The 27,418-nt window shown below is 35.4% G+C and overlaps 1 protein-coding gene across 2 annotated transcripts; it reads right to left on the reverse strand.

Moving 5' to 3' along the window:
• Positions 1-291: 291 nt before the first annotated feature.
• Positions 292-24,308, reverse strand: LOC142349537 (uncharacterized). 2 transcript variants are annotated; one of them, XM_075401166.1, is made up of 8 exons: positions 23,883-24,308; positions 11,456-11,562; positions 7,196-8,940; positions 6,769-6,898; positions 5,647-6,032; positions 5,020-5,327; positions 4,439-4,614; positions 292-707 (listed from the first exon to the last, which is right to left on the reverse strand). In XM_075401166.1, the coding sequence occupies exons 3-8, from the start codon at positions 8,888-8,890 to the stop codon at positions 532-534; spliced, it is 2,871 nt and encodes a 956-aa protein (XP_075257281.1). In that variant the 5' UTR covers positions 8,891-8,940; positions 11,456-11,562; positions 23,883-24,308; the 3' UTR covers positions 292-531. The 2 variants fall into 2 exon arrangements, with proteins under 2 accessions (XP_075257281.1, XP_075257280.1); XM_075401165.1 differs by lacking the exon at positions 11,456-11,562.
• Positions 24,309-27,418: the final 3,110 nt, after the last annotated feature.

Here is a 27,418-nt window from a genome sequence, read left to right on the forward strand (position 1 = left end):
CGACTGGGGCGTGCTTATCCCTGCAGGCAACTGCGAAACCCCAACAACTCGAATTGACCGAATAACTTCCAGGGGTTTCCTGTTATCAACCTTAATTTGACTTCGGAGAACTCGCATCAAAGTGTTTTCCGCCATGAAGTGGGTCTTTCTCATTATATGGCCTCACGATATTATAACCCTCCATTTTGGTAAATTTATATATTGCGGGCGTGTTTAATTACGGGAGGCTATACGTTATGTGAATCGGGACAACGTTTGCATGCATTTTTTAAAATGCTATATGAAAAAGTGTGTTGACAATCATTTATTTGAACGAGTTTTTGCTAGTAAAGAACAGAGATAGATGTGTCTGTACTGTCGCAGTATTTAAGCGCTGTAAAAATAGTAGAACATCGAGATATCTATTTATGACAAGTATTGGCTGCATTTCAAAATTATAAAGATATAGAATTGGAGCACCATTCTCGCAGATCTGAACATGAGCTGCTTTGTCTTCGCTGAATGTATAAATTAGAACAAAACTTTTTTCGTTCACAACAACCTTTGCATGAGTTTTTCTTTGGCGTCTTTCAGTTTAGGGATCACAAGGAGAACCTTGGAGAATTTGTTTGTTTGCTCCTCCTCAAATTTAAGAATCTTCTTGAGTCCTTGCACCACTTTGAGCTGCGATGCCTTGACAAGTTCCAGATTTTGGATTTCCAGTTCATCTAAAAATTTAATGTCGATAAACTTTCGGATTGAAAATGTGATTTTGCGCTCAAAAAGCGGATAGACAGGTAAAGCCCGGAGGGCATTAAGTGGCTGAGCAGCTCTCTTAGTGCCTTACGCTATACTAGTGTCTAAGTATGCTATTCACTGCAAGGAGACATAAATCTATAGTGTAAGGGATGTCCCCGCGGTGACTATTGATCTCCATCTTTTAAAGGCTTAGTTAAAATAGTGACGGTTTCACGAGAAATAAATATCATATAAGAACAAACAATTTTCAACTTCTTATTCCTCCTTTTATAATGTAGATTTATTTAATTTTGCCATAATTTAAAAAATGATTGTTTGTGATCGCAGTAAAAATTGTCTTTTAAGAAATACCAAGATAAAGACGAAAATGGACCGAATTGATCAGATCTGTTTAAGGATGAAAATTCTTGTGAGGACAAGTTCTCGACTGCATTATTTTTCCGACCACATTTGTGGGAGGGAGGAACTATATGCTCACGTGATCTGTGAGTTAAATTTTTTGAACATTTAAAAAATGATTCGCTCACTTTCGCTCAGATTTTTTTCACATTTTTGGACTTTTAAAAAAAATTATTTTTTTGCACATTTATGTTGACGTTTTCAAAAACTCAAGCGTTTAATTAACTCTGAAGCGATGTCTGGACTATTTTTTTCTCTTCTTGGTTTTTTGGAATGTGGATTTGAATCTAGATTTCTTGGTTTTTGAGCCATTTTCTTGCTTATGATATTTGCGGTCATTTAACGTCTATATTGGTTTTTCTGGCAACTTTCTGTTGAAGTGTAATAAGGGCAATGTTTTTGCGTTAATGCTGAATATAAGCTGTTGTCTCAATTGGTCTGCGGCAACTAACGATGTTGTGGACTTGCACGAAAAGTAATCAATAAAGTAAATTTGTATAAAAAATGTTTTCTTTGTTGTATTGTTTCTGAGTACCAATACGGACAGGTCTCACTGTAGTTATAACGAAGTATAAATGACCGTAAATAAGGTTTTGCAGTTTATAGTTTATGGCTTCCATTACTATGAAACTATTTCTCATTAAAATTATCGAGTTTTTTCTGTAGTTTTGTCGCAGTCTGAGAAATGAAAAGCCGCATGGATTTCAGATGTGAGAAAAGTGATCCTAACAATGGATAATGTTCATAGCTTGTGAGTTTTCTTACTGGAGTTACATGTTTTCAAAAATATAAGTGAATTTTGAGTTGTGACCATTTTTGTTTTCTTGTCTTGTCCTTCAATCTCATTTATTAAAGTATTTATTAGCAATAATGAGTCATATCTTTTCCGTCTCATTTGATAGCTAATTGTAGATGATAGATTTAAATTTGATCAGTCATTATTTGGTTTTTCATTTGGTTTACTTTGGTTAAATTTTGTTTACAGTTAGGACTATCTCTCATTCTGATTGTGTAAAAGGCCAACTGTTTTTCTAACGAAGCAAATTGAAATTTCTAATTGCGTCCATCTTACAGTGAATGATTATAAGATTAGGTAAATTGGTTTTGAAACATAATAAGATTGTTAATAAAAATTTTGCCCCGCATTTTTGTTTCGTCAACTTATGAATTACTCCTTAACAAGAGGTTCTAGTTGCTGCATACTTAACTTGTATGACTGCTTTTATTAAATTTAATTATTCAATTTTCTTTGGAGTTGTAGTTTTCAAATTTTACCAAAATTTTCAAGAAATTGAGTTCTACTATTGTTTTTTTTTTTTGCTCTTTTCGCATATGTTCATGTGTTTTGATAACTAATGACAAGAAAAAGGGCTTGCTAAACGCCAAAGCCAAAGCTGATTTACACCAATCAGGACTTAGTTCATGATTTTTTAGCTGGAGTGACCTCTATTTGAATTTGCATTCTCATTTAGATTTTCAATCCAGTGCTGAAGTCAATTTTCTCTTACATCTGCGCCATGTATACATCTAATCTGAGCTCGCGTTGTCTAATGGAGAATAATGAGATGTTAAGCACAATGAATTGTGGTTAAGTTGTTACTTGAGAGATTTTACATTTTTAGCTTTACTTTTAAAACACGTTGCATAATGATTTCTGGATCTCATTTTTGTTTTTTGGCACAAATTGTTTATCTGATAAAAATTGATATTTTACAAATGTTATTTTTTATTAGAATTGATTTATTATCTGTGGTTCCATCTGTTCTAGTGTTCACTCTAGTGAGTTGAAGAAAACTGGTCTCACAGTTATTAACCCGGTTTTGTGTACATGTATGGCTTGTAAGAATCTATCAAAGTTTTATTACAAAATATGAACTATTGAGTGTGTTTAGTGCAGTGTGTATTTTTATATTTTATATATTTTTATACTTTATTTCGTTATACCGAGAGGTCTGATTGATTTTTTAAGCTCCTTTCGTTCCTTTTTACATTTGAAGAGGACATTGTTTCGTATCAATGGTAGAGGTTTCGGCTGAATAATATGATTACCACAGGGCAATAATACGTTAAGTCATTCCAGTCGGATGCAAATAAGGCTTTGCAAATAGTGTCTATTCCTCCACTCGTACTTTCGGAGGTAGCTTGGTCCGAGGCAGTACGTTGCTATCTTGTTTCAATTGCTTTTACACCGCAATTTTTGGTAATGGCTTTTAGATGCATATCTTTGATTCATATTTGTGATTGATTTTGCTGTTGTGCAAAAATTCGCGTTCCTTTCAACTATAATTTAATGATCTCATGGGATGGTAGCTAGTGGTGAGGGTGGTTTGATTATTTGCGCGGAGCATTTACTATCAACTGGCTAAGATATTTTGGTCTTCACGGGTACCATGGTGCCTTTTTTAGGTGCATGAAGACTTTTTGCATGACCAGTTTTTGCGCGGAGGGCGCTTGTTGAACGTGCACCTTGCTCCAGTTAGTGCTGTGATGGTGGAAGACTTATCGGGTATCACTGTCAATGAAACTGCGGGAAATGTTTCAGCGGCATTCGCGTGTTGTTTGAAAATTGAGGTTTGAGGCTTGCCTTCTTGCTCCAAGAAGAGAACATAGTTGCAATTGACATTTGTGATGAGAGTTTCAGTTTTCTGGTTTTGAACAAAATTGGATAGAGTTTCAGAAAATTTAGATGACTCTCGGAGATCCTTGAGAACCACTTGTTGCGACTTGGTGATCTCTGACTTCTCTGAGTTTATATCAGAGGGTATTATTTGTACTATTTGAGAGCCCTTGCAGACAATAATTGAGCTGTAAAGCTATTACTGAATGCTTTTTGGGACAACTGAGGCTAAAAGCGGGGCTTTCTATTGGTAAAGGAAAAGTAAAGGGATACCGGGAAATTGATGTGGGATACTACGACAATATGCAACACAAGACGCTGAGAAAAATAAAATTTTCAAAACAAAAATGTGGTTTTTTGCGTTTCTTGAGGATCTGGCTTTGACAAAGAGGTTAAAATAATTTAGCTGCGATGAGTGGTAACTAATTTAATTTTTAGAGAAACTAGCGCATATGCAAAAAATCTTAAGCAATTATAGAATGTCCAATTAACTGATGGTAAATAAAGTGATTTTAAATATATAAAACAACAAAATTAGCGTAAAATAGGCGACTGTTTTTCGATAGCTGCTAGAAAAATATGAAATTCATAAAAATTTTTAATTAATTAAACTTGTCCGGGCTTTTTCATTTTAAAGAAATTGAGCTGGTGCACTGGATGATTGAACTAATAATCAACACTCACCGTAGAAGAGGGAATAAGCAGCTAGGCAACTGAACACCTGTTTGGAGATGTCGAGGGGCTTGAGAGACATACTGATTGAGGTCACCACATCCGCCCACTCTGGGAAGTGGAGTTGCACCTCCTCTTCTGACAGACTAGCGCCATTAGGTAGTCTGTACTTCTTGTTAGCATCTTGACTGAAACATAAATATCCAGTTGAATTCTCTTGTCATTGTTCTTTGTTTGAAGACTAGGAGAGAAAAATCTAATGTTTATCGTGCATAAAAAATCTTGACGAAGCTCTACTTGTTCAACATATACTTGGCTAGAGAGATGAAGCCTCGAAGAACAAAAATTATTACGAAAGTGGGTTGTAATATATGTCCAAGTTCGAGAGCTTAAGACAATTTGGTGTAATGGGTAGCATGCAATTAATAGATGCTGGTTTAAATCGAGTGCTAGTCCTTTTTCACTGTACTTTATTATTATTTGTTACCGAAATCTATATCCCCATTAAGGCTGTATAAATTAGTGCATTAGCCATTATGTAATAATTGTCCTGTACGTATGTGTATATGGAGCTGATGCGAATGATGAATTACCTGTTAGCTAAATGATATGCAGTGAAAAGAGTAGCAATTTCGATCCATGAAGCTTGCAAAAGCTTTTGTTGATCCATAATTGACAACGCCTTGAAGTCCTCAAGTTTGTTCGCATAGTTCACCATAATTTGCCTGCATTCGTCCCAGAACTGCCGCGGGTTGCTGGGATTGGAGGGATCCGTTGAAGTACTACTGTTGCTCATGGACGGAGTCGTGGAACTAGTAGAGGGCTCGTCCATGTCTTCTAGCTTGAATGATTTGAAGCCTGAATCCTCGAAACGGTTGATGCTCAAGCTCAAGTCTTCTTCCTTTAATATTAGTAATTCACAACAGCTGATTTGTCACCAGTCTGTGACCAACTAGGGTGTTCAAAATAAATATTTGCTTTAAAATTATAATGATGCTGTAACCAGCTGTCAAATGGTGCAAGCAATCAATTTGGTTTCTGATTTGGAAATGTTTTCTGTAAAGCAGTATTGATATGATATCGCGTAGTTCGCAGAAAAGCTCAAAGAATACTTTTTGGGTGCATCGTTCATTTGTCTTAAGACATGAGGATTCAAGGCATTTGAGATAAGAACAGTTTGCTGAGCGTTCAGGAGTGTCTTCCTTAGGTTCAGAACTCACCATGAAACTAGACTCTACGCTCGGAGACGTTTGACCTAATGACTGGAATGCAGTGACCAGCATTCCCAGGTAATTGTCCAGTTGTTGCTCAGCCGACATTGAGGACTGAGTGGAGGATGTTACACTGGTGTCTTCAGAAGTGCTCCAGCTGAGTCCGAAGCTTCCACTGGCTTCAGTCGAGGAGTAGGAGTAGTCGGACGCAGAAGCAGTGAGGGTTGCGCTGCGGGATTTGTTGGAGGAGGCGGTGGGTGAATCTTCCCAGGATTCGGAGAAGTTTCCGGGGAGTGTTGAGGAGCTGGATGCGGTTGACGAGTGGGTTGGTTGTTGCGTCTTGGCTTTAGAGGGAAGTCTGCCTCTTCGACCGCGAAGGGAATCCGATCGCACCACTGTTACAAGCAAATTTCTAATTAACCACCGTTGAAATGGAAAAAGTAGTGTCATCATTATTAGGCCACATAAACCATTAGCAGCACAAAGCGCTCATCTGAGTTTGCTCGCGCTTTTTTTGCTTGAAAGATTTTTCTTCTGACCCTTTTGAAAACGGGATAAATTGGTAAAGCCGGGGGGGGGGGGCGAAGAAGTGTAAGAGACATAAATTCATGATATGATGGGTGGTTCTAAAAGTTTGACCCCTCCCCTCCTTTAGTCGGTAATGTTTTAATCACTTTATTCACGGATCGGAAAACAAACAGTACCTGTTTTTACTTAGATGAGAGTAGGAATAGTTTTTCTGGCCAGTCGGCCTAGTTTAGTATTAGTACTTGATCAGGAGGATACAGCTTATGAGGTCAAAATACACGGAACCCGTCGATGTTTGACTTGAGTCTCACTAATTAGCTTGGCGTCCGATCAACACAGCGAGAGTATATGCCATTGAACCCAGTTTTGACGATCTCTTATATCTTAATGTATGTGTCTGACTTTTTTTTCTTTTCCGGACCTATCACTCAATGGTGAGTTGACAGAAATGAGACGATGAGAGATTAGCAGCTCCATAATAGGCGAAAATGATCTATTTTTGGGCAAGTTAATATTGACCGTAGATATTTGGGTTATATATTTTTTATGGGCTTGTTCTTATAGCGCTACTATAAAATGCAATTTGTGTTAAGTGGTGCTTACCATCTTTGACCATTCCTACAGCGAGACACTTTTGGTATCTGCAGTACTGGCACCTGTTGCGTGTCTTCTTCGTTACTGCACAGTTCTTAGCCCCAGAGCACGAGTACGTGTTCCCCTTCTGCACTGTCCTCTGCAAAAACATAACAATTATTGATTTCTTAATTTTCGTTCACGTGCCTCGATGCATGTGTTACATGGACAAATACACTACCTAATTTCAAACTGCCCCCCCCCCCAGATAGGATTTGACGATACATAATCAATATTTTTGTTTTTAAACCCTTATAATGGTATGTAATAATGGTTGGTCTTACCTTGGATTAGGCTTTACAAAAAAAAATCATTGGTTCAAAAACATTAGTTAGTTCAGACATGGTAATTAAACAAAAATTGTTTACTGCGGAGGATCAGTTATAAGATTGATTACCTTAAAGAATCCTTTGCACCCTTCGCATGTTTTGACTCCGTAATGTTGGCACGCAGCTTTGTCACCACAAACTGCACACAAGACCTCCTGTCTTTCGATTTGACCAGGCAGAAGTACATTGATATCTTGGGTATGATATGTCGGGGGTACACAGGGAGAGTTAGCTGCGCTGCTGTCACTGCTTATCGACCAAGAGTCGTCTACACTCAATGAAGTTCCTCCGCTTTGCATACTGCTCAGGCTACGTCGTTTTGTGGCTGAAATTTGGGGGTGTCCTGGAAGACCCATGATGCTTCCGGTTGGTGACGTCAGAGCGGAAGCAAAAGGTTTCTGAGACGAAAAAACAGCGGGGGTTGAAAAATCTACAGAGTGCATTGGATTGTCGAGTCGAAGATTTTCGGACGGACGACGTTCTAGGAATGTCTGCGTAGCTCCCTTCACGTAAACTGTCTGTTGCTGAGGATTCTGCGGTTGAAAGGGTGTTTGGTGTAAGATAGTTCGCCCTATAGTACGCATAGCCAGGAGGTCTGCAGGTCGCTTACGCGCTGCTGCTTGCATGCAGTAGTTGGCAGCATCGGCCGTTGCAGGCTGCATGCCTGCAAGGCTTTGTTGAGCTTGCATTGTTGAAATCTGTTGTTGGTGTACGTTCGAGCTTGAGTCAAATGGTTCAATATTGGGATCAATATCGTCTAAGAAATCCCACAATTCTCGTTCGATTTTCTGTCCACTTTGACCAGTTTGTTCTCTCATTGAGCGACTTGCATTTACAAGTTGCATCTGTTTGGCGTTCTGCAGCAGGAAACTTTCTTGATGTTGTTGTTGATGCTGCTGGTGAAACTGTTGTTGTTGCTGTTGCTGCTGTGTTGGATCTACGTTGAATATTGAATTCAAAACATTTGTGGGATTAACGTCTTGAAAAAGAAGTGGGTGGTATTGAATAGGATCAGCACTGCCAGCTGTGTTTTGTGTATTGGGAATCGAGAATGATCGGAAGTTCCCACGCAAGTGACTGATATCATCTGTCAAAGTTCCAGGCAGCGATTGTTCTGGAGGTGATTCCTTCAACGATCCACTTCTGAAAGTGTTGAAGATGAAGTCTTTATCTTCTGTAGATAATTGGTGAGGGACTGTTGTTGCTTGTTGTGTGGGCATAAATGATGTTTGTGCTGACAGTATGCTACTCTGGTCAGCCTGTACCTCAGTTGGAAACATTTCGGGGCCAGGTTGACGCACCGGATCCAAGTCCAAAATTGACGTTGAAGCGTGAGTCACGGGGTTTGGCGTGAGGTCCATCTCCATCGGTTCTGGATCCAGAGTTTGTTCAAAAGGCACCTCAATTACGTGGGTACCCCATTGCTGCACTGGTGTGGATGATAAAGAAGAAGTCATCGACAACTGAGGTGTGTCGCTCTTCAACTGCGATTCGGAACTGCTTGTGGAACTCATACTTGAGGAATCCTCAATTGACGAGGATCCATCGTCATGACTTTGCACAGTCATCATGGAATGTTCTTGTGTTTGTGTGGTTGGCTTCGTAGTTGTTTGTCGTGTTGTACTATCAGATTTGGATCCTGTTGTCAAGTTCAACGTGGATGGTTGCTGTACTTGGAACGGAAAGGAGTTTGGAATTTTTGATGCTAAGTGTTTGCTTCCATTGTTAGTAGTGCTGCTTCCCTGATTTGGTTGTGGTTGCATTTGAGGTGGAATTGATAACTGCTCAGTAGCGTCTAGGCAATCACCGGCCTCTAGGCAAGTGACCACTGTCATTACGGTTCAAATATAATACTTTATGAATGGGCTTGTTCATTTATTAACTAATGTAAGAGTAAATCTCAAGCACAAAAGTTTATAACTAAATGACGGTCTCAAGATTATATGAATTCACTGACGTAAAACAAAAATGAGTACGGGATTATATGAGTATTACGTAAATTACTATAATTTTTTCTCGTATGCTACCATCACGGAGTGTTATATCTATAAAGGCTCGCTTAGTTCTTTTGTACCATTTAAGTAAAAAATATCTAACTCATTGACTCGCCATGTAGCCGCGTTTTCAACCTTCGAGAAATAAATTGAAGCGTCATTCTTGAACTCATTGACAGAAGTAGAATCAATTCACGTCATATAACTTCACAAGCACCGCGTTCGAGTAATACAGAAGGTCATATAGTCATGTTTAATGTGACTACTGCTGTTACTATAGTCTGTCTACATGTGAAAATAACCCGAGGTATTCTCTATTTCATTTTGTCAGATTTTTTGAAATAGTTTTATAGGTACATTTATTTCTGATTTTAATTCTTGCTTTTCCATGTCGGGGAGTTCTGAAGTGCATTTTTGGTAATTATTTTTTCGAGGCTTATTTAAAGACTGTTTTGAAGTAAATTTGATTGAGTAATTGCGATCAATGTTTGCGTACAATTTTTTTAAAAATCGAAAATTAATCAACAGGAAAAGTTTAATTTACAGAAAAATAATATTCATGTGAGAGTGTTTGAATAAGGGCGATTCCTTTTGCAAAGGCAAGAACAAATTTTTGATGGCTAAGTTGATGGCGTTTAAACCTCTAAGGCCATTTTCAGTGAAGTTGCCAAAATCATGCTTTTGCAAGTTCTCAAGTTTTTCATCGCAATGCGAATTTAATTTTTTCGGTCTATTAATCCTCTAAATGTAGTTTTTTGAGCCTCAGTTCTATTCACTTTTATCATTAATTATTTAAGGTAGCATGTTTGCGTTCGCCAAAACTGGTTCTTAACTATTAGTTCTTACTACTATTTTGAAGTTTTGGAACCTTTCGCACTTATGAATCTCATCTGAGCTGATAAAAGTCCAACTTACGAAACTATCGCATCTCTACAACCCTCAATTCACTTAACAATTACTCCAAAACCACTATTTTCTGGAAAAATTCTGAAATTTCATATCCCCTACCCGTTCCAATTCTAGCTTGAAGTTTGAATTCTTTTTAAGCTATTTTGTATGTCATACATACTAATTAGTTTTCCTCCATTCATATAGTTAGTTTTGATTTTCTTAGATAATTTGAAGATAATTTGAATATACAGCTTTTAATGGGAAGCTGAGGACAGCATATCCGTTTATGGGGACAAACAGAAAACTCAACACTTGTTAGTTTGGTCCACAAAATTTTTTTCAAAGCTGATCAAAGTAACATTAATCAGGATCAATTATTGCCCTCAAAATGGAATTTGTCAATTTTTCTATTATTTTTTGAAATAAGAAGAATTTTGAAAAGGAACCTCAAACAGATGTTCTTTTTTGCATTTTATTCACTTATTATAATGATATCTGCAAAACTGCCGAAAAATTGGGAGGGAAAAAATCAAAATTTCTCCCGCAGCGTCAACTTTTCAATAGATCAAAAGAAATGAGAGTTTTTGTTCTTAATTTATGAGTATTTCGAAAACGCAGTACTTGAGTGGAAACATTAGGGGTCACCGCTGTTGAAAAGAAAAAAAAACAAGCAGGTAAATGAAAATTGTTTATTAAATATGACAATTGGCTTATTTTTTCAAGTGTAAAAGCGAACTGCACAATGATTCCGGCAATGCAATTTAATTATTTAAAAATAGAGATCCAATAGTTTTGCTTTCTCAGTTTTACAATTCAACTAGTGGCTATTTTCTTGAAATCTGTTGACTATTTTTTACCGATGCAGCTTTTGGTCGTTAAAGTAATTGTTATCTTACTATTTATCAAAACTAAATAAAACAGATGGGTTATTTTTGGTTAAGATGAGCACAAGCAACAGCATTTTTTGATGATTTGACATGACGTAGATTGCTGCATTTAATGGAATCTCGGAGCTGCCAACTGTGAGTTTTTTATGTTTATTGATCAGTAAAAACTGGCGCGTGTTTACCTACCGTGACAAAACCTATGAAGCTAGCATGGAATTGCGGCGTCTGTTTAACCATCGATTTATATAGTCATTTCTCAGAGACTAAATTTAATCAACTTATATCAAAATATCACAAGTATGTTTGCCTCAAGTGTTCCGTTACTAGTTTGAAATACTTAGTTTTTCAAAGACAAAAAATATATTGTCTTCAGGCTTTACTTAGAACTTATTCGTTTGAAACTTTCGCAAGACCTTAAATTGAACTGGTTCTTTGTTGTGAGTTACTAATCAATATGATCATATTTAAAATTGAATAAAAAGATTTTGAGGTCATTTAATTGATTTGGGTGAACAAAACAGTATTGTTTACATAAAACAGGACATGTTTGGCCTACCTGTCAGTTATTGTTGGGCAATTTGCTGCTCTTTGTTCGCTATTGTTGTCAAATAAACGTTATTTGGGGGTGTGAGTGATCAACAATATAAACTCTAGCAATCAAATCTAAATAATTAATAAAACAATAATACAAAATGATAAATTGGTTAACAGTTAAACACATTTTACTGAGTTTGAATTAAGTACAAAGTGAACTGAAACGTACTGTAATTATGAAAGTTTTGAAACAGTGAAAAATAGTTTCAGAAATTAGAGCTTTTAAGTTGAACAGAACGGGTTTAAAGTGATGGGTAAAGAGGAAAAAGTATAGAGGACTTGAAGTTATTTGGAATTACGTAAGCGAATTTTTTTGGTTACTCCTCTACCCGAACTAGTTTGTCGCGCGTGATCGGAAAAGTAGTGCGTAATAGTAGCTGAAAAAAATGAAACGACAAGTAAGAAGTACTGCGAACTAGCGGCGTGTTGTGGGTATATTACAAAATTCAGGTTGGGGCGATAGTAGTGAGTGATAATAGTAGTTGTAGTATTCAAACTGGCAATGTAGTTAGATATCTAGTTAGTTAGTTTGTTTGTTTTGTTGGTATTAATGGTGGGAATATAGGTATAGGTACTGGTATAAAAAGTGTGGCGGTGTTGGTTGGGGTTAGACGGTCGAGCGGCAACAAGCGCTATTGAGGAAAGGTAGTATTTGTGATTAATTGAAGCATTCTTAGCCTTGCCTGATTCCCATCCCCCTTTTCCTCCCCAATTTTTTTCCATATATTTTCCCTCCTGTGCTCTTCGGTCGGACGGTCGGCGGCGTCGCTTGAATTGAATCGAATTTGCGTAGTTTGAAAGTGTGACGTAAATTTTTCGTTTATGCACATAAATGGAAGTTTTTTCCACTTTTTCTTCCTTTCTTCTTTCGCTATTTTTATTATTTTATTTATTCAATCCCTCTTGATAAGAGAGCGAACAGCCGTCGCCGTTACTACTCTACCATTTTACTATGCCTATTTTCCATTCATAAGAGCACACGATAAATTCATCGCTAGAATAGATGTCGGTGGTGTTGCTCTTCTAGTAGAAATAGTTTTAATAGTAGTAGTAGTAGTAGCACCACTGCTGGTGATAAAATGTTTTTACACTTCGTTTTTCTACACTGCACTCGGGGTCGGTCTTGTAGTTGTCTTGTAAATGTAGTAATGATGGTTTAGGTGCATCGTACCCTTGTAATAGTGTATTAGGAAGTACGAAAATTTTTGGATAAAATCTATCCTTTGATGGTAATTTTTCAGTGGGAGTATTTGACGAAAATTGATGTATAAGCCGCGAGAATTATTTGATGTGCCACTGAAAAACATTGATGAAAACAAAAATTAAAACCGAGGTTATAAGTTTACGATTTAAATTGACTTTGTCGGAAAAGGCTAAAACCTCCTATGAACTGAAAAACGCTGCCAATTAGTTAGTAGTGATTATTTATAACCATGCTAACAAGTGAGTTATAAGTTAAGTCCCGTACTAGACAGATTGTCTCTCGGAGAAATAATTTATCCCAAAAATTACTTCAAAACGCCTTAGGGAAAATATTTTACTCTAGCTTTTATCCACGAAATTCTAAAAATAACTAGTTTTCACACTAAATAGTAAGTTTTTCCCAACTGATAACAAATTTTAATTGGCAAAACTTAATTCCTTTCATCGATGTATTACGTGTGAAACGGAAACGTAGGCGGGTTAAAAAGTTAACTGACATTTTAGCATTGTGAAAGTTTTACGTAATGCGTAGGTAGCGGGTTCCGCTTCAATTAAAAATTCAAAAATACAAGAAGCAGGGATAAGTTTTGTTCACGTAAATTGAAGTTAAAATGAACTAGTACACGAGAACTAAAACTGGGCTTAAACTTATCAAATCTGGGTAAAAATTATGGGTAAGCAGAGTTTTGGTGGTGGTGGGTGATGTTCGTGGGAGTGTGGTGCACTTGAAAAACAACTTTTTCAAGTTGCACTTAAGAATTGTTTTTGACTGTTCTTTTGTTGGAAAGTCTAAGTGCGGGGTGGCTAAAGAATAGAAGAGGTCTAAAAAGTAGATGAAGCGTGCTTGTGGGTTTTGTTCAGCTCGATATTAATACGGGGTAGGAGTTTCACTGTGGGAGGGTTTCAGTGACGTCACCTTTCAGCTGCATCACTCAAAAGGTAATGAAGTATGGCGGTAGAACTAATTTTGAAAGGTACAAATTGACGAATACAATCAAAAAGAAAAGAGTTAAGTCAACCGTACTTCCAGTCAAAAGATAATGAAGTTTGTTGTTTTGTTCACCTTGGGAAAACAGTGACGTAACTAAATGACGATGGAAAATTAATTTAGTTTCACTAAAACGTCACTAATTGACTGACTAGATGCAGTTGAAAAACTATAATGAATAAAAATAGCTGTTAATTTTATCAATTTATTCAAAGTCGTCGTAATTAGTTTAAAATATTGTGTTTAACTACTTTACTCACTTTGTTAGAAAATTTCAATCAATAAGATTGTGCTAAGACACGTCGTTATAGCTCCATAATAAAGAAAAGTTGGTAGCTGAGGGTGCTATTTAATCGGCCCACTTTTTTTATTCATTTGGGACTGGAAGGGTAGGCTAATTGATTAAAGAAACTGATTCAAATTTTTCAATACTCCTTGAAAATTAACTAATTATTTGATTTTAGCTTATTAATTAGATAATTTTTCCATGATCTTGAAAAGTAACCCAGAATTATTCGTTGGTCCGTTTCATTGAAAGCTATACTTGGATGGCAAAAAAATTAAGCTTAAGCGCTAACTCCGGTAATTGAAGCCCGAAATTTGCTACTTTTTAAAATTTGCATTATCGAATTATAGGCGTCGTCAATGTTGGTAGTAAGGCCTGTAGTCACACGAAATTATAGACTTGCGTTTTTGAAATTCAGAACACTTGACTAATTAAGAGAGTGTTGGGGGTGAATAAAGGTGCTGTTCTTGAGGTTTTTAGGATTACAAAAAAAAATGCTGATTGTTCCGTTTTGGCCCTATTCCACCCCTGCTTAGTGGGTTGTGGTAGGACAAAAATCACATGCTTAGTGGGTTTAATTATTCTGCAACGAACCCCCCTCCAATTACGCGTTCTATATCACCACAGTAATTCTGTATACAATGCAAGGCATTTTTTGATTAGTGATCAATAGCGGAAGTTCGGGATATTTCACGAATAAACGTTATCTTTGAAAGACTTCCCAAATTTTCCCGCAGTTCTGCCGACAAACCTACAGAAGTATTTTCGTATTTTACCCTAATGACTCCATGACTTAGCTCAAAAAATTGGGTACGAACAGAACTATTTTGGACCATAATGTAAACCGTGATTGCATGTAAATGGAGTTCTCTGCTTCAGTGTTCGATATATGTTAATGTACAAGCTGTTACTTGAACCAAAGTTAACAACAAATGAGACAGAAAAAGTCTGGCGGTTTTTGGTAGGAATCTTGGAATTGCTTCCTGCTCTTGGAAAAGAAAATTTTCCCAATCCTTTTCATTTTGTATTTTGTGTTCTGTTCGTTTGCAGCTTTAAAACAACTAGAATTTTTAGAAGCCTTTTTCAAATAACCGGTAGGTCTATTTGTTTCTGGCAGAAAAAATTTGGATGAAATTGGTCGGAAACTGATGTGCAAATGCACATTACGGCAAACCCTTTACTTGATCATACGCAATAGCAGAATTTCTTTAGAAAAGTTTGTATTAATGATAAGCATTACAGAATCACTAATGATTTTTGGGTAGCGAAATAAAATTTTCAAGTAATGGCGCGTACTAAATTGGCATTTTGGTGTCTTTGTATTTTAATCCGACCCCTTTTAAGTTGAAAGAGAAAGACAGTTGTTGTCGAAACCCAGAAGCTCAACTGTCAGTTCATAAAAGGAGGCTCGGTAATGTATGTTTGCACATAATGTTCCAACCCTGTTCATCCACCTTTCGGCTTAATTGTTTCCAACTCAAACCACTTTTTAAAGTAAATAATGCCAAATTAGGGGGCCAATGTGAACTCTCATTATTAAGACTACGAGACAAGACAAACAACAACCAATTAAGAACAAGAAACATTATTACATCCAAAACTCATTATCTTTTTTTGAAAAAAAAAAACCATCTTTTGAGTAAAAAAAGAGTCAAATTAAACCTAAACTTGAAAAATTTTTTTTTTATACTTCAATAGACAAAACTTTCTGAGGCTCAGTATCTATTAGAGAAAAAAGAACAAAAGTGCCAAGGTTAAAAAATACGTTTATATTTTTTGAAAACCAATAGTTTCAAATAATGAAAACCATTTGATATCAACTGAAGTCTTTAAATAGGTTCATGTTCAATCTTACCTCCATATGAAGTCATTAAGACCTACCATTATCTTGAACATGATTTTTGTCTACAGAATCAAACGACAATTACCGACGAAGAAACAAAAACTTAATTAAAATTTGGGAGAAAACGATGCCGAAACCGTTAAAATTATTTTCTAATACGTAAGAATTAAGATATAACCAAGTGCGCGTTTTTTGAACACCAATAATGTGATATCTATCCAGACTCTGTAAAAAAAGAACGACAATTACAGACCCAAATCAATACGCAAAGAACTAAAACATTAGATATGTTCAATTCTGCTTTTCGTCAATGTTAGTCATGTGATATGCAACCTTTAATTAATGAAACTAAGAAAGGTATATTTGATTTGTATAGGAAGCTCCTAAAACCTGCAGTTAACCAGAGTTTTTCATACGAATAGAAAAATTACGACAAACAAAGACAAAACAAAAAAAAATCCGTTTTCTGCTAGCAGACGGTGTGGAAGTCGTTACAACCATAATCCATCCACTGAAATTCATGATATGTTCAATTATGCCTTCTTTTAAGACGCCAATAATGTGAAGCTGACCTCACAATGTGACAGGACAAAAAAAGAACCTCAAAGATGGGAAAATTTCAAAATTTTATAAATTTTTTTAAATGAAAACTCGTATTTTTAAATCCGAAAACCAAATCGCCATTACTTTAAACTTAAAAGAGCAATAGACATTGAATTTTAATCTATTAGAAAGTCATTGCGAACTTTCTTTTCTTACGTTCAGCTACAAGGTGATAAAAAACGATAAAAAGTTGCAAAACTCAATGAGCCATTGTTTATTTTGAAAATAAGTATTTTTAAAATCAAAAAGACCATAAGCCTTTGACTTAACAAACTAGATAAGTTTTCTTGAAACTCCTTAGGAAGCCAATTGGAACAAATACTAATATGCCTCGATTTGAATTGTTTTGTATTGTATTCACACTTAAAAAAAAGCAAAAAAAAAAATGAAAAAATAAAGACAGCGACTGATTATCGAGTATTTTTTGGGCTGTGAAAAAAAACTATTAGACCAAAAGTAGCCCTGCTATTGCGTTGATCTAAAACTGGCTCTTCCAAACAATCTTGATATGAATAATTTGACAAAAGCCATTTTATCAAAATTAAATGCATTTTGGATAATTCCCCGAGTTAAACTATCAAAACACCGGCAAAATATTAATTCAAGAACGCGCTCAAAGGAAGCACAAGTAAAACTAGACAAAATTTTTTGTAAAATAGGTCACTAACACTCTTCTATCTTTAGACTTAAAACCAACAACACTATCGTTAACATTTTTATCATAATTTTTTTAGCAAAATTGGCAAAAGCTGCGTAAAATTACGGAAAATGTGAACTAATACAACGGAAATCAGTCAAATGTTCAACTTTAAATCTCGTTAACTCCGTCGAAAAAATGAATTCCAAAAAAATTTTAAGATTATTAAGTTCGACGCTGGACGAGCTTTAACGATACCGCATAACTCTCTTCAATGAATATATCGATCGGCCAAATTTGACTGAACAAAAAAACTCATTTGAGTATATAGTTACTCTCCCCCGCTAAAGTAGGTCAGAACAATTATTATACGGTACAATTCACTCTTCTTGAGAAGCGTCATTTAGTTGAGTGTTATTTTCATATCTTTATTCTGATGTGAGTTGTGTTGTTGCGGGAGTCCGCAATTCAAGGTCATGCTGGTTAAAGTGAAAATTTCTGCGCTTTGAGTGGCTTTTTTTGTTTGGTCATTTTCAGGAGACCTACAAAGATAGGGTGTGAGAGGATTGTAAAATGTTTTTGATGGTGTTTTCAGGTTACGCTGATGTTGAAAATATGAATAGTGGAAATTGTGTGTCTGAAGGGGGCGAACTGGTTCTAGGGATTTTGAGGTCAACTCATGTGAGTGCCGAATACCCTGTGGTAAAACCCACAAAGTGGGTCACATGCGCAGATAAAGAGCTACCTGGCGAGGCTGTGGAACGGCAGGTAATTTATTAATTCTTTTTTTAGCCCTATAGCGATAGCACCCGCTATTTTTCGATCTCATTGTTACGCTTTTAGACATTGATGAGTAGTGTTCGCACTTTGTTTTTTTTTGCACCAGAAAACTTTGCTCTGATAGCAATTTGACCTAGCAATAAAAGTAAACAAATTTGAGCCAATTCTTGCTCAGTGATGAAGTTTATATGCGACGCGTTAAATCGATGACATTTTGACTTTGAACAGTTCTTTTCGTCGGAATAATGCATACAGTTAACGCATACAGTTTTTGCAGTCGCTCCATTTGTCTTTCTGTTCTAAGTGCTTTTGCATGAAATAACCAATGGAAAGTTTTAAAGAACATCAATTTTTAGTGCACTTTCTAAATATATTTTTTCAGGTTATTGTTTTTGCCATCAGTTCCTGAACTGATTGAATTTTACCTTGCGTATTTCTGAAAGTCAATATTTTTTTGATGCAGCTGTTTTTCAATGTTGCCATTTGCAATAGCAATTTATTATTTTGCCTTGATTTCGAAATTGTTCGACCAAATTTTCATTTAAAATCTTAGAATCAGTTAATCGTATTATTCCTAGAATCAGAGATTATCGTATTATTGAACACATTATTTGGATAAGATAATTTTGGACTGTTTTATTGGGGCAACGATTGGGTTGATTCAACGTCTGGATGTTCTTCCTGTAATATATTTGTTTCGGTAGTTAATTCACATTGATCTTTTTTGCTTTCCGAGTGGTTATTCGAGTAGCCATAAAATAAAGCTAATATTTTTGACGTGTTTATTAGTTGCTCTCGAACCAAGTTTGAATAATTATTATGTATCCAAAATTGTTGCGCGACTGTTGAACTCATTTGGTGTCATTTTACTTCTAAAGTCAACTGAAAAATGTGATGCGACAAGGTGGGTTTCAAGTTTTTAATAGTAGCCTATAACTACTTTTAAGGGTTATTGCGTTAAGCGTTTTTTGCGTTAAGCGCATTTTTCCTTTTTAGTCAATTGTTCAACTAAAGAGCTGAAAACTAGATTTAAATTTGAACTTCTGAATGCTCCGAGGATTTTTGGAACTTTGTTTTTGAACAAACGATTTCGAAAAGGTAAGTTTGTTGTTTCAGTGTGACATTTAAAATTGCGCAGGGTTTCTGTGAACTCAATTAAGATAAATATTTTAATCTAAAATTTTATCTATAGCATTATTTTTTTAACAGCTGTTAATGTGAATGCATGAGCCAAACTTAACCAGCTTGACCTTATCGCCCTTGACTTTGCTTCAACGCTGGGTTCAGAATTCCAGTTTTTTAAGCAAGTATTGTTTTTTTTACTGAAGACGCATTCATAGCGCCGTTTTCATGGCTCTTTAACGCGGCTTCTTTGCGCAAAGAAGTTTTTTAATGGTTTGAAGGTTCGCGAGACAAACTGTAGCGAAGCTGTTATTGGCGATATCAATATTCATTCCCATTTTAATTATTTGGTAAGCTAATCGGACCAAGTTTTTGGTGATTTTTTTAAGCATCGAAATTGCAAATGTTAAATTCCACAAGTTTTTCATTTTTGATTTTCGCCACCAAGATCTATAAATCCAACAATCGGGGGACTATTTTTTTAAGGAAATACTATGAATGCACGTTTTTCGGAGCTGATTAAATTCGGCGTTCGCTGTTCTTGTCTAGGAGCAAAGCACCGACAATTGTCAGTTTTTGCTAGTATAGTAACCGAATTTTAGTTTAGTCCTCTTTCTAGAATAGAGGAGACAGCTGATTAATTGCTCTTGAACGAAGTTCATAGCAATTATTGTAAACGTGTTGGTCTTTTTTATGCAAATTTTTCGCTTTACCATTTTGCGCTTTTCTTCTACAACATTCTTTGACTTCTCAAGAGACTTTTTCATGCTTTTGTTCATTTTTGAGTAATCTCTATTGCTCTCATTCCGAAGTAAAGCTTGTTGCTAAAAATTTGATAGCAGCATAGCAATAAGAAAGGCCTGATAGCGCAGTGGGCAGTGCTGCTAGTCAGGGAGCGAGAGGTCAATGGTTCTAATCCCGGCGTGGTAAACTATTTTTGCACCCTTAAACAAAATTTTATACAGCCCCTGAATTAAATTGCTTCGCCTGTCGTTCAAGAGCAATTCTTGTGACATTAGTTGGTTTATGTTTACAGTAGCAAATAATTATATAAATTGGTGAAAAATATTATCAAATTTTAAGTTTCGGATTTAACGTTATATCATTGCTGAAGGCTACCACTGTTGCCGAAACAAAAGCAATTCGACAACAAAAAAGAATTTAAAAGGATTAGGTTGCAATTATTCTCACTGAGAATTATTTAAAATAAGCTGTTCTGCTTTTGTTTCCGCAGAAGTAATTATCTGCATAAATTTACTAACAATGTTTCATTTTTCATTTGATTTATCGAGCCAAGCAAGCTATTTTTCTATTGTCTCGCTACTTATGAAAAGTGTTGAACTCGCTGGTCTAAAATTATCATCAACGTTTGCAATGTATGAAGTAGGGGCAAAAACTGCAAACAATATTTCAAACTTTCGCTGAGTTTAGTTTTTTATCTTTTTTCTGGAAAGTTGATTATCATTCCCTCCAAGGAGTTCCAGAAAGGCTTTTAGATTGACCTTTCTCAATTTTTTGTTTTTATTCAGCGCCATCGAATTTCGGATACATCAACGACATCCTTTTATTCTACAAAAATATTCCGAAATTTAAATTAAGATGAATGAAGGTACACACTTCTTCAAGGGATTGATCTGGATTCATCCAACTTTGTTTAATTGAATGCAAATTGTTTTAAATTTTTGAATTTATACACATACAAATTTTTGAATGGGTTTCTCAATCTTTAATGTTCGCTTGTTAATCTTAAAATTCTCCGTATCAACTTTTCTGGGGCACAAATTACGAGTTTTTCAACCATTTGGGACTGGTTTCAAAAAAGCTGTTGATAGGATTTTGAAACAAAAAACGTTGGCGTTAAGCCCGGTAGAAAGTTATTAAATAGTTTGCATCAGCATTGAATGCTTTTTATTCATCGTTAGAAGGTTTTTATTCAAAAGTAGCAGCCTACAAGATTGGTTTCATACAATGAAATTTTATGAAAAATGTGATGGTTTCTCTATGTTCTATAATCACAAAAAGGTGTACTTGCATACCAGCTGCTAAGAGCTTGATAATATTTTTTATCTAAATACTTAATACGTTAGACTACTGATGTTTGATTATGTTTCCATTGGCAAAAGCTTAAAAGATTTCGATGTATTCTGGAAAATTTGATCAAAATGTGAGAAAATACAATTGCTGTCGCATGTAAAGAAGTAATTTGTTCTTTCAATATACTAGAACTTGAACGATATGGGTCTGTGCTGTTGAGTTTATCCTGAATTATACGAAATTATTTATTGAAAAATGAAATCTTATCTTTTTTGAGAGTTAATTTGTCACTGTGCTTACCAGTGTAGAAATTTCTAACGCTTCATATTTCAGGAAGACGACCCCTCGTCACTATCGCAGCAAATGGTTGTTGCAATTTTTGTTGTTTTTGTATCCGATGGTTTTCCGACAGTTAAAAGTAATAGAGATAATTTGCTTGTGGTTTTTTAACTGCTCTCGGACAAAGTTGAAGCAATTATTGTAAACGTATGTCTTTTTGATGCAAAATTTTGACCGTTTCCTTCGATAATATTCTTTCGATTTCACTTCTCCAGTGACTTTTTCACGCTTGACTTCTTGACGTAAAGTGCTCTTACTGAGAAATTAAGTCTCCGTGGCAAAAATAAAAGCAATTGAAAGCTAGGAGATCGTGTTCGACGTTTGGTTTTTATTTATACTTTATCAAAATTTTGATAATAAAGCTTGCGAAGACAACACTAGGATGGTTTTTTATAAAAAAGTATTTCAAGTTTCTGAATCGTCTGTTAAAGTCCTGTATAATGTAAGCGAAATGGTAAAAACTAAATATTTGAATCTTTTTTGAGACTACTTTTTGAGATAAGAAGAATTAAAAATGATTAAAACAAGCAGCGTCTATTGAAGCACGTTTATTCCTCAGATTGCAAAAGTGGCGCTTAAAAAATCAGTACGCGTCATCTTCAACTGTCTCTGATTGCTATCACCATATTGGTTTTAGTAATAGCAGCAAAGCCGTAACGGGTTCTTATAGGCCTTTTCGGTTTTTATAATTCAAAGAATTTGGTTTCTATTGGGGCGCTGTCTTTTTTATTGATCTGTGTAAAAACATATTTAAAAAAAGATCATGATTGTTTAGGAGTTGGATCGAAAAAGCAAGTTCTTTTGCATCGCAAAATCTTTTCACTCCGATTTAAATGTACAGGGAGAAAATTGTGTTTGAGCAAAAGTTCTCGCTAGTTGTTTTTTATTCAGATGCCGTAATTTTTTTTTACTTTTTTACTTTTCAACTTGTTGATTGGACTTGTTTAAAATGGTTTGTATTATCCTTTCTTTGTCCATTCGGGTATCGCTTTTTCTGTAGTCAAAAAAACTCATTGAATTGTGGAAGATTTTTGTGAAGACCATATAGCGCCATGATCACTTCAAATATTCTTTTTAAGTCGTTCAAAGAATTGCGGTAGTGGAGCGAGTTTTTTGTTCATTCTCCTGATTAAGTTTTTGGTCACAAGTGAATTATCTCACTCTCAAAAATGACTTTCCTCTTTTTCGAATTGACCTTTTCATGTAATAATATCTTAGTGTATGTCACTCAAGATGTATTTTGAGAACGGCTAATGGAAGCAGCAGTAGGTTTACACAGATCCCTAAACAAAATATAGCGTCTCAGCAATTAGCGTTTTTTTAACAAAATTGTTCATTTTCAATTGGTGCAGGACCAAATTAACATTGTCATGTCAAAGGGAAGTCAATCAGTCCACAATAGCATACATCACATTAAACCAATTTTTAACACCTTTTGGGTATTTCGCGCCTAATTGCTAACTACTCGTTTTACAATTGAACCAGACTGCCGGGGACCCATATTTTTTGTCTCAATGACATTAACAAGTTTCTCGGCCCATTAAAGCTGAGCAGCATAGTCGCTTAGAAGAAAAGCGCAGAAAATTTATGTTTTTCCGAGTTTGACCCCCACATATTACTTTTTTTAGAGGAGTCGTCAGCTAGTCACGCTAGCAAGAATTATCCGACTACCCAAGTTATTCAAATGCACAGATAAAAATTTCTCACATGTTTTTAGATTCGTTTTTAACGGAATCCGCTAATTACGCTAGGAAATAATTTGAATTGTAGCTTTTCAAAAATTTTCAAAATCTTGTGCACACCGAATAGTAAGCAGTTTTATCCTGTCCAACTACCTGTTGGCATTGTTCTGCCCTTTGTTCAATAATTGATTAACAGATATCGTTATGTGTATTAAGAGACGCTGGTAGTTTGGCATCTATCGAAATATTTCGTTTTGAGTTCTTCTTTGGGCTTTATAGTTTATCCAGCTACTTTATTTTCATGTGTTAAAAGTTGTTCGTATAACAAAAATTTGACTCGTTTTATTTGAGGACTTCATTTCAAATGAGGTTCTGAGCAATCTGTTTTGAGCGAACCAATACTACCTGCTTACATTAAATATCAAATGTCGCAAAGTGTCGCTGAATTTTTTACCGCTTTTGTATCTCTTCTACAAAATAAAATATGGAAAATATGGAGAGTATCAATTTCCTTTCGTTCAAGAAAATTAGTTTCGGAAAACATTTTTTGAAAACAATTTTTAATGATGTGAGGCGGGAGTCTCGTAGAAAATCTGTACAATGACAATTGGGTTCTGTCTATTTTAGAATTTGTTTTTCAGAAATAATACCTAAGGTGCGCAAAAAAAATTGAATGCAAAAAATGTCGATTCTTTAGGTTATTTTTTAAATAAATTTAGTTAAAATTTAGATTGTTAATTGCGTCAACAAAAACTTTTTGTTTGTATTTAAGTACTCAATATGCAAAGTTGCTCGATGAATTCTTTATCGCGCAAAATTCTAAATTGTTGTTTTTCATTCCAAAAAGTTTTTGTTCTTGAGGCATGACTAACATGGTAATGGTTGGGAGTAAAGATGCTGCTCTAGATGAACTTCCAGCTTTGAGTTGAAATGAGTTCGTCCTCACTTGTTGTTCGTTCTTTAAACGATAGTAGTGCCGTTTGAAGTTTGGGTGAAATTTATGACAGAAATATTAATTGGAAGTAGTCGGGAAATGGTAAGTAAGTGAAGGAATATACAAGTAGTGCGGAAACGAGGTGGACTTGGTTGAAAATGTTTTGGACTTTTGATATTTTGTTAACCTTTATAGGTTAATTTGGAAAATCTCGGCTTAGCTACATTTGGAAGGCTACGCTCCCATGAGATGACACCTTTTCATGTACTGCTAAAGTAATGAATGGTATAAATTAAAAAGTAATCAGTTATTATTATATGCTTGTAACTAACTAGACCTGTTGGTTATTGCAAATGAAATGTTAGTAGTTAGTTATTGTTTGTCCCCTGTGTCCTCTTGATTTGTGAGTGTTTAGGAACTGTTAGCAATACTTGCGCTGCATCATTGTTTCAATTTACCTGTTTGCTTCCAAAATATTGGGTTTATTCCTTCGTGCGAAGCGTTGTTTGTTTGTTTGTTTGTGTTGATCATGTTAGTTTCAATCTGATCGGTTGTTTATGAACCAAGCTTGACTTTGGTTTAAGCTTCTCCTAATGAAGTGCATACAGAATATTGCACAAATGGCAGATTAAATCTATTAGTAACATTGTCTTTTACTGATATTTTACATTTAATGTTCTACATAGAATTGTTATAACTCAACTAATTTCTCAAACTATTGAAGCGTATTTAAAATTTTAATACGGGTGAAAGACTGAGCCAGTTTCGCTCGATGTGCGTTCATTGACAGCATCATCATAACAATCTTATTCGACATTGGCGTGAGTACATTTCACTATTAACGATACAATATCTTTTTTACTGAAGATAACTGCTTCAAGCCAAAGAGAATCCACTAGACTCTGTTGCATTCTTTTTTTTTGCTTTCATCAGTATTGGTCAGTGAAATGCTCTTTTCTGTCGTTGCGTACTTTCGGTTTAAACTCTGGAATGTATTCGCGCGAATGTCGAACAATATTATTATGATGATGTTGTGAAAATATGAATGAACGCGCGTTCGAATCCTCGAAATCAGGCATGACTTTCAAAGTACTCACTTACTATTGGTCAACAAAGACACAGTTCTGAACTAAAGTTTGTTTCAATATCACGATTTTCTATTCAAACTTGGCAATAGCTAGCTGTATATGCCACTAATGTTGCCATGCTCGTCGTGAACTGGATAAACAGCTTTTCACTACGTTTTGATCCCCGTTCATTAATCAAATTCCTTCACGTCAGTTTCTCCCAATTGTCTCAAAGTGAAATTTTGACCAAGTTCTAGTCAGTTTAAGAAGTTAATGCACCGCCATGCAAGAATTTGTTTCGATGAGTTTTTTTTTGCTCTCAGTTTTTCGGGATTTTCTTTTTATTCGATTCGTCTGTTGTTGATAGTGGCCTGTTTCGTGATTTTGGCTCTGTGTAATTTTTTCAAGGTATTAATTGACAGATGACACCTCTTCCCCCGTCTTTTTAAATAGCCGCGAAGCGATAGTGCCTATTTTTGTGGACATCGTGGTTTTTACAATCCAACAAATTTGGATTGTGTTGGTGCGCTGTTTTTCTAAGATGTTTTCACACATTTTCACACATTTTTCAATGACTTTCATCTTTTAAAACGGGATAAACAGGTAAAGCACAGCAAGCAAAGTTTCATTAGGATCACGAAGTGGGCTTTAGTAGTCCTTCAAGTGCTTAGAGAGGTGCAGCTGCTGGGATGGCCCTAATTTAAGGTTAAAATGTCATTTTTAGGAGTTTTGAGCTCAAAATGTTGCAATTTTTGATGTTATTTGTGATTTTTTCAGCCTTTTGTCTGATTAGTCCTAGGTTGAAGTCTTTAAAAGTGGATGAAGGTTTTTTGCGAGACAAAATTACTTGTTATGATCGTTTTATGAGCTATGTTTATTTTTTGAAATTTGAAATTTTTTCTAAAATTTTTGTCTATCGATCTTTATGATGCAATGAACTTTTTAGTGCTTGGAATTGGGTTTTTGGATAGCTTCTAGAGACACAGAAATGGTTCAGAAGATATTAATATCACGATTTTTAGCAGCATTTCAGTGATGTTTGCAATGAATTTTTCTTATTTAATCGATCTTCAAGGGCCAATGAATTTTTTTCAGGTCTTGCACATGTAATACTGGACCGATTTCAGAGACAAAAATTGGTTTTGTACATATTTTGGAAATAGGTATTTTAAGGGATCAAATTTTGCCTTTGGGTTAAAGGCTTCAAGTATTTTAGCAATGAGTATATTTTTGTTTAGTTTGTTTGATTGTTCGTTTCTCAATTTTTTGTAATGATTTTGTTTGTTTTGGCTGGCATTGTGCAATTGATCCGCTGGTCAGGTAGAGTTACTCTAAGTTCTTCATTCTATTCTTTGGATTGTATTTCAGGACTTGTCCTGCTATGTTTTTTAATTGGTCGTCTTCATCGATTATTCTTGCGACCCGACTTCTTGGAATTGACTTTTTCTATTTCAGTGACTACTGCTTTGCAGTTAAGATTTGTGTGCGTGAAATTATTTTTTCTACTTTTAGGTCAATTGCGTGACTTACTTCACTCAGGAAATGACTTCTGAAATCACTTAATGAACTTCAAGTTTTATGAAAATTTACTAGTTCAAGATCAATAGTGTGCATCTAAGTAGTGCCAACGTGCATGCCCTAATTCTTGTTTATTAGATTCTTGAGTTTTTGATTTTGAATATTAATTTTGAAAAAGCTCTATTAGGGCTTGTTCCTTATAGCGCTTATGTGTCATAAAAATGACAGTCCGAATCTAACCCAAAAAGTCTAGTGGGCTATTAAAGGACTGGTGGTCAATCTGTCTGTCCTATTTCTTATTTGTTTCAGTTCATGGAAGGCCACAAGCGTCTATCGCTGCTATTTTTCGGCAATCTGCCGGCTATATTTGTTAAGTTTTGTCCAAAAAAATTTCTTTTGCCCAATTTGCGGTATGTTTTCAGTCAACATTTAAGCAGCTGCCTGCTCTAATTGGCGCCATACAATTAAATAATGATTGAAGACACTTGAACTGGAGTCGAGGATTGTTTTTTCATGAATTGCCTCGAAGCAAAGTTTGTTTTCAATTTTGCATCTGACCTGTTTGACTTTTGGTTAAAATAAGTGATAAACTATTATAGAGTTGTCAAAAGTGACTAACTCCTTAGGGCATAGAGTTGAGGCGAAGTATTAGTGAAGTTTTACTGGCCATATCATGGAGTTCAACATGATGTGTAAGATAACTTGATGCCAAATTCTTGTTTTTGAAGAATTTGATGTTATTAATTGCTCTCACGCATATTTTTTGGCAATTATATTAGTCCTGTGGTCATTTTTAAGCAATTTTTCTCTTGACCTATTTTCCTACTGAACCATTGGACTTTTCCGTCTCAAAAACAGGGTAAACAGGTTACCCTCGGAGGATTTTAAG

This window comes from Convolutriloba macropyga, chromosome 11, assembly GCF_964194025.1.
Source record: "Convolutriloba macropyga chromosome 11, txConMacr16.3, whole genome shotgun sequence".
Lineage (NCBI taxonomy): Eukaryota > Metazoa > Xenacoelomorpha > Acoela > Convolutidae > Convolutriloba > Convolutriloba macropyga.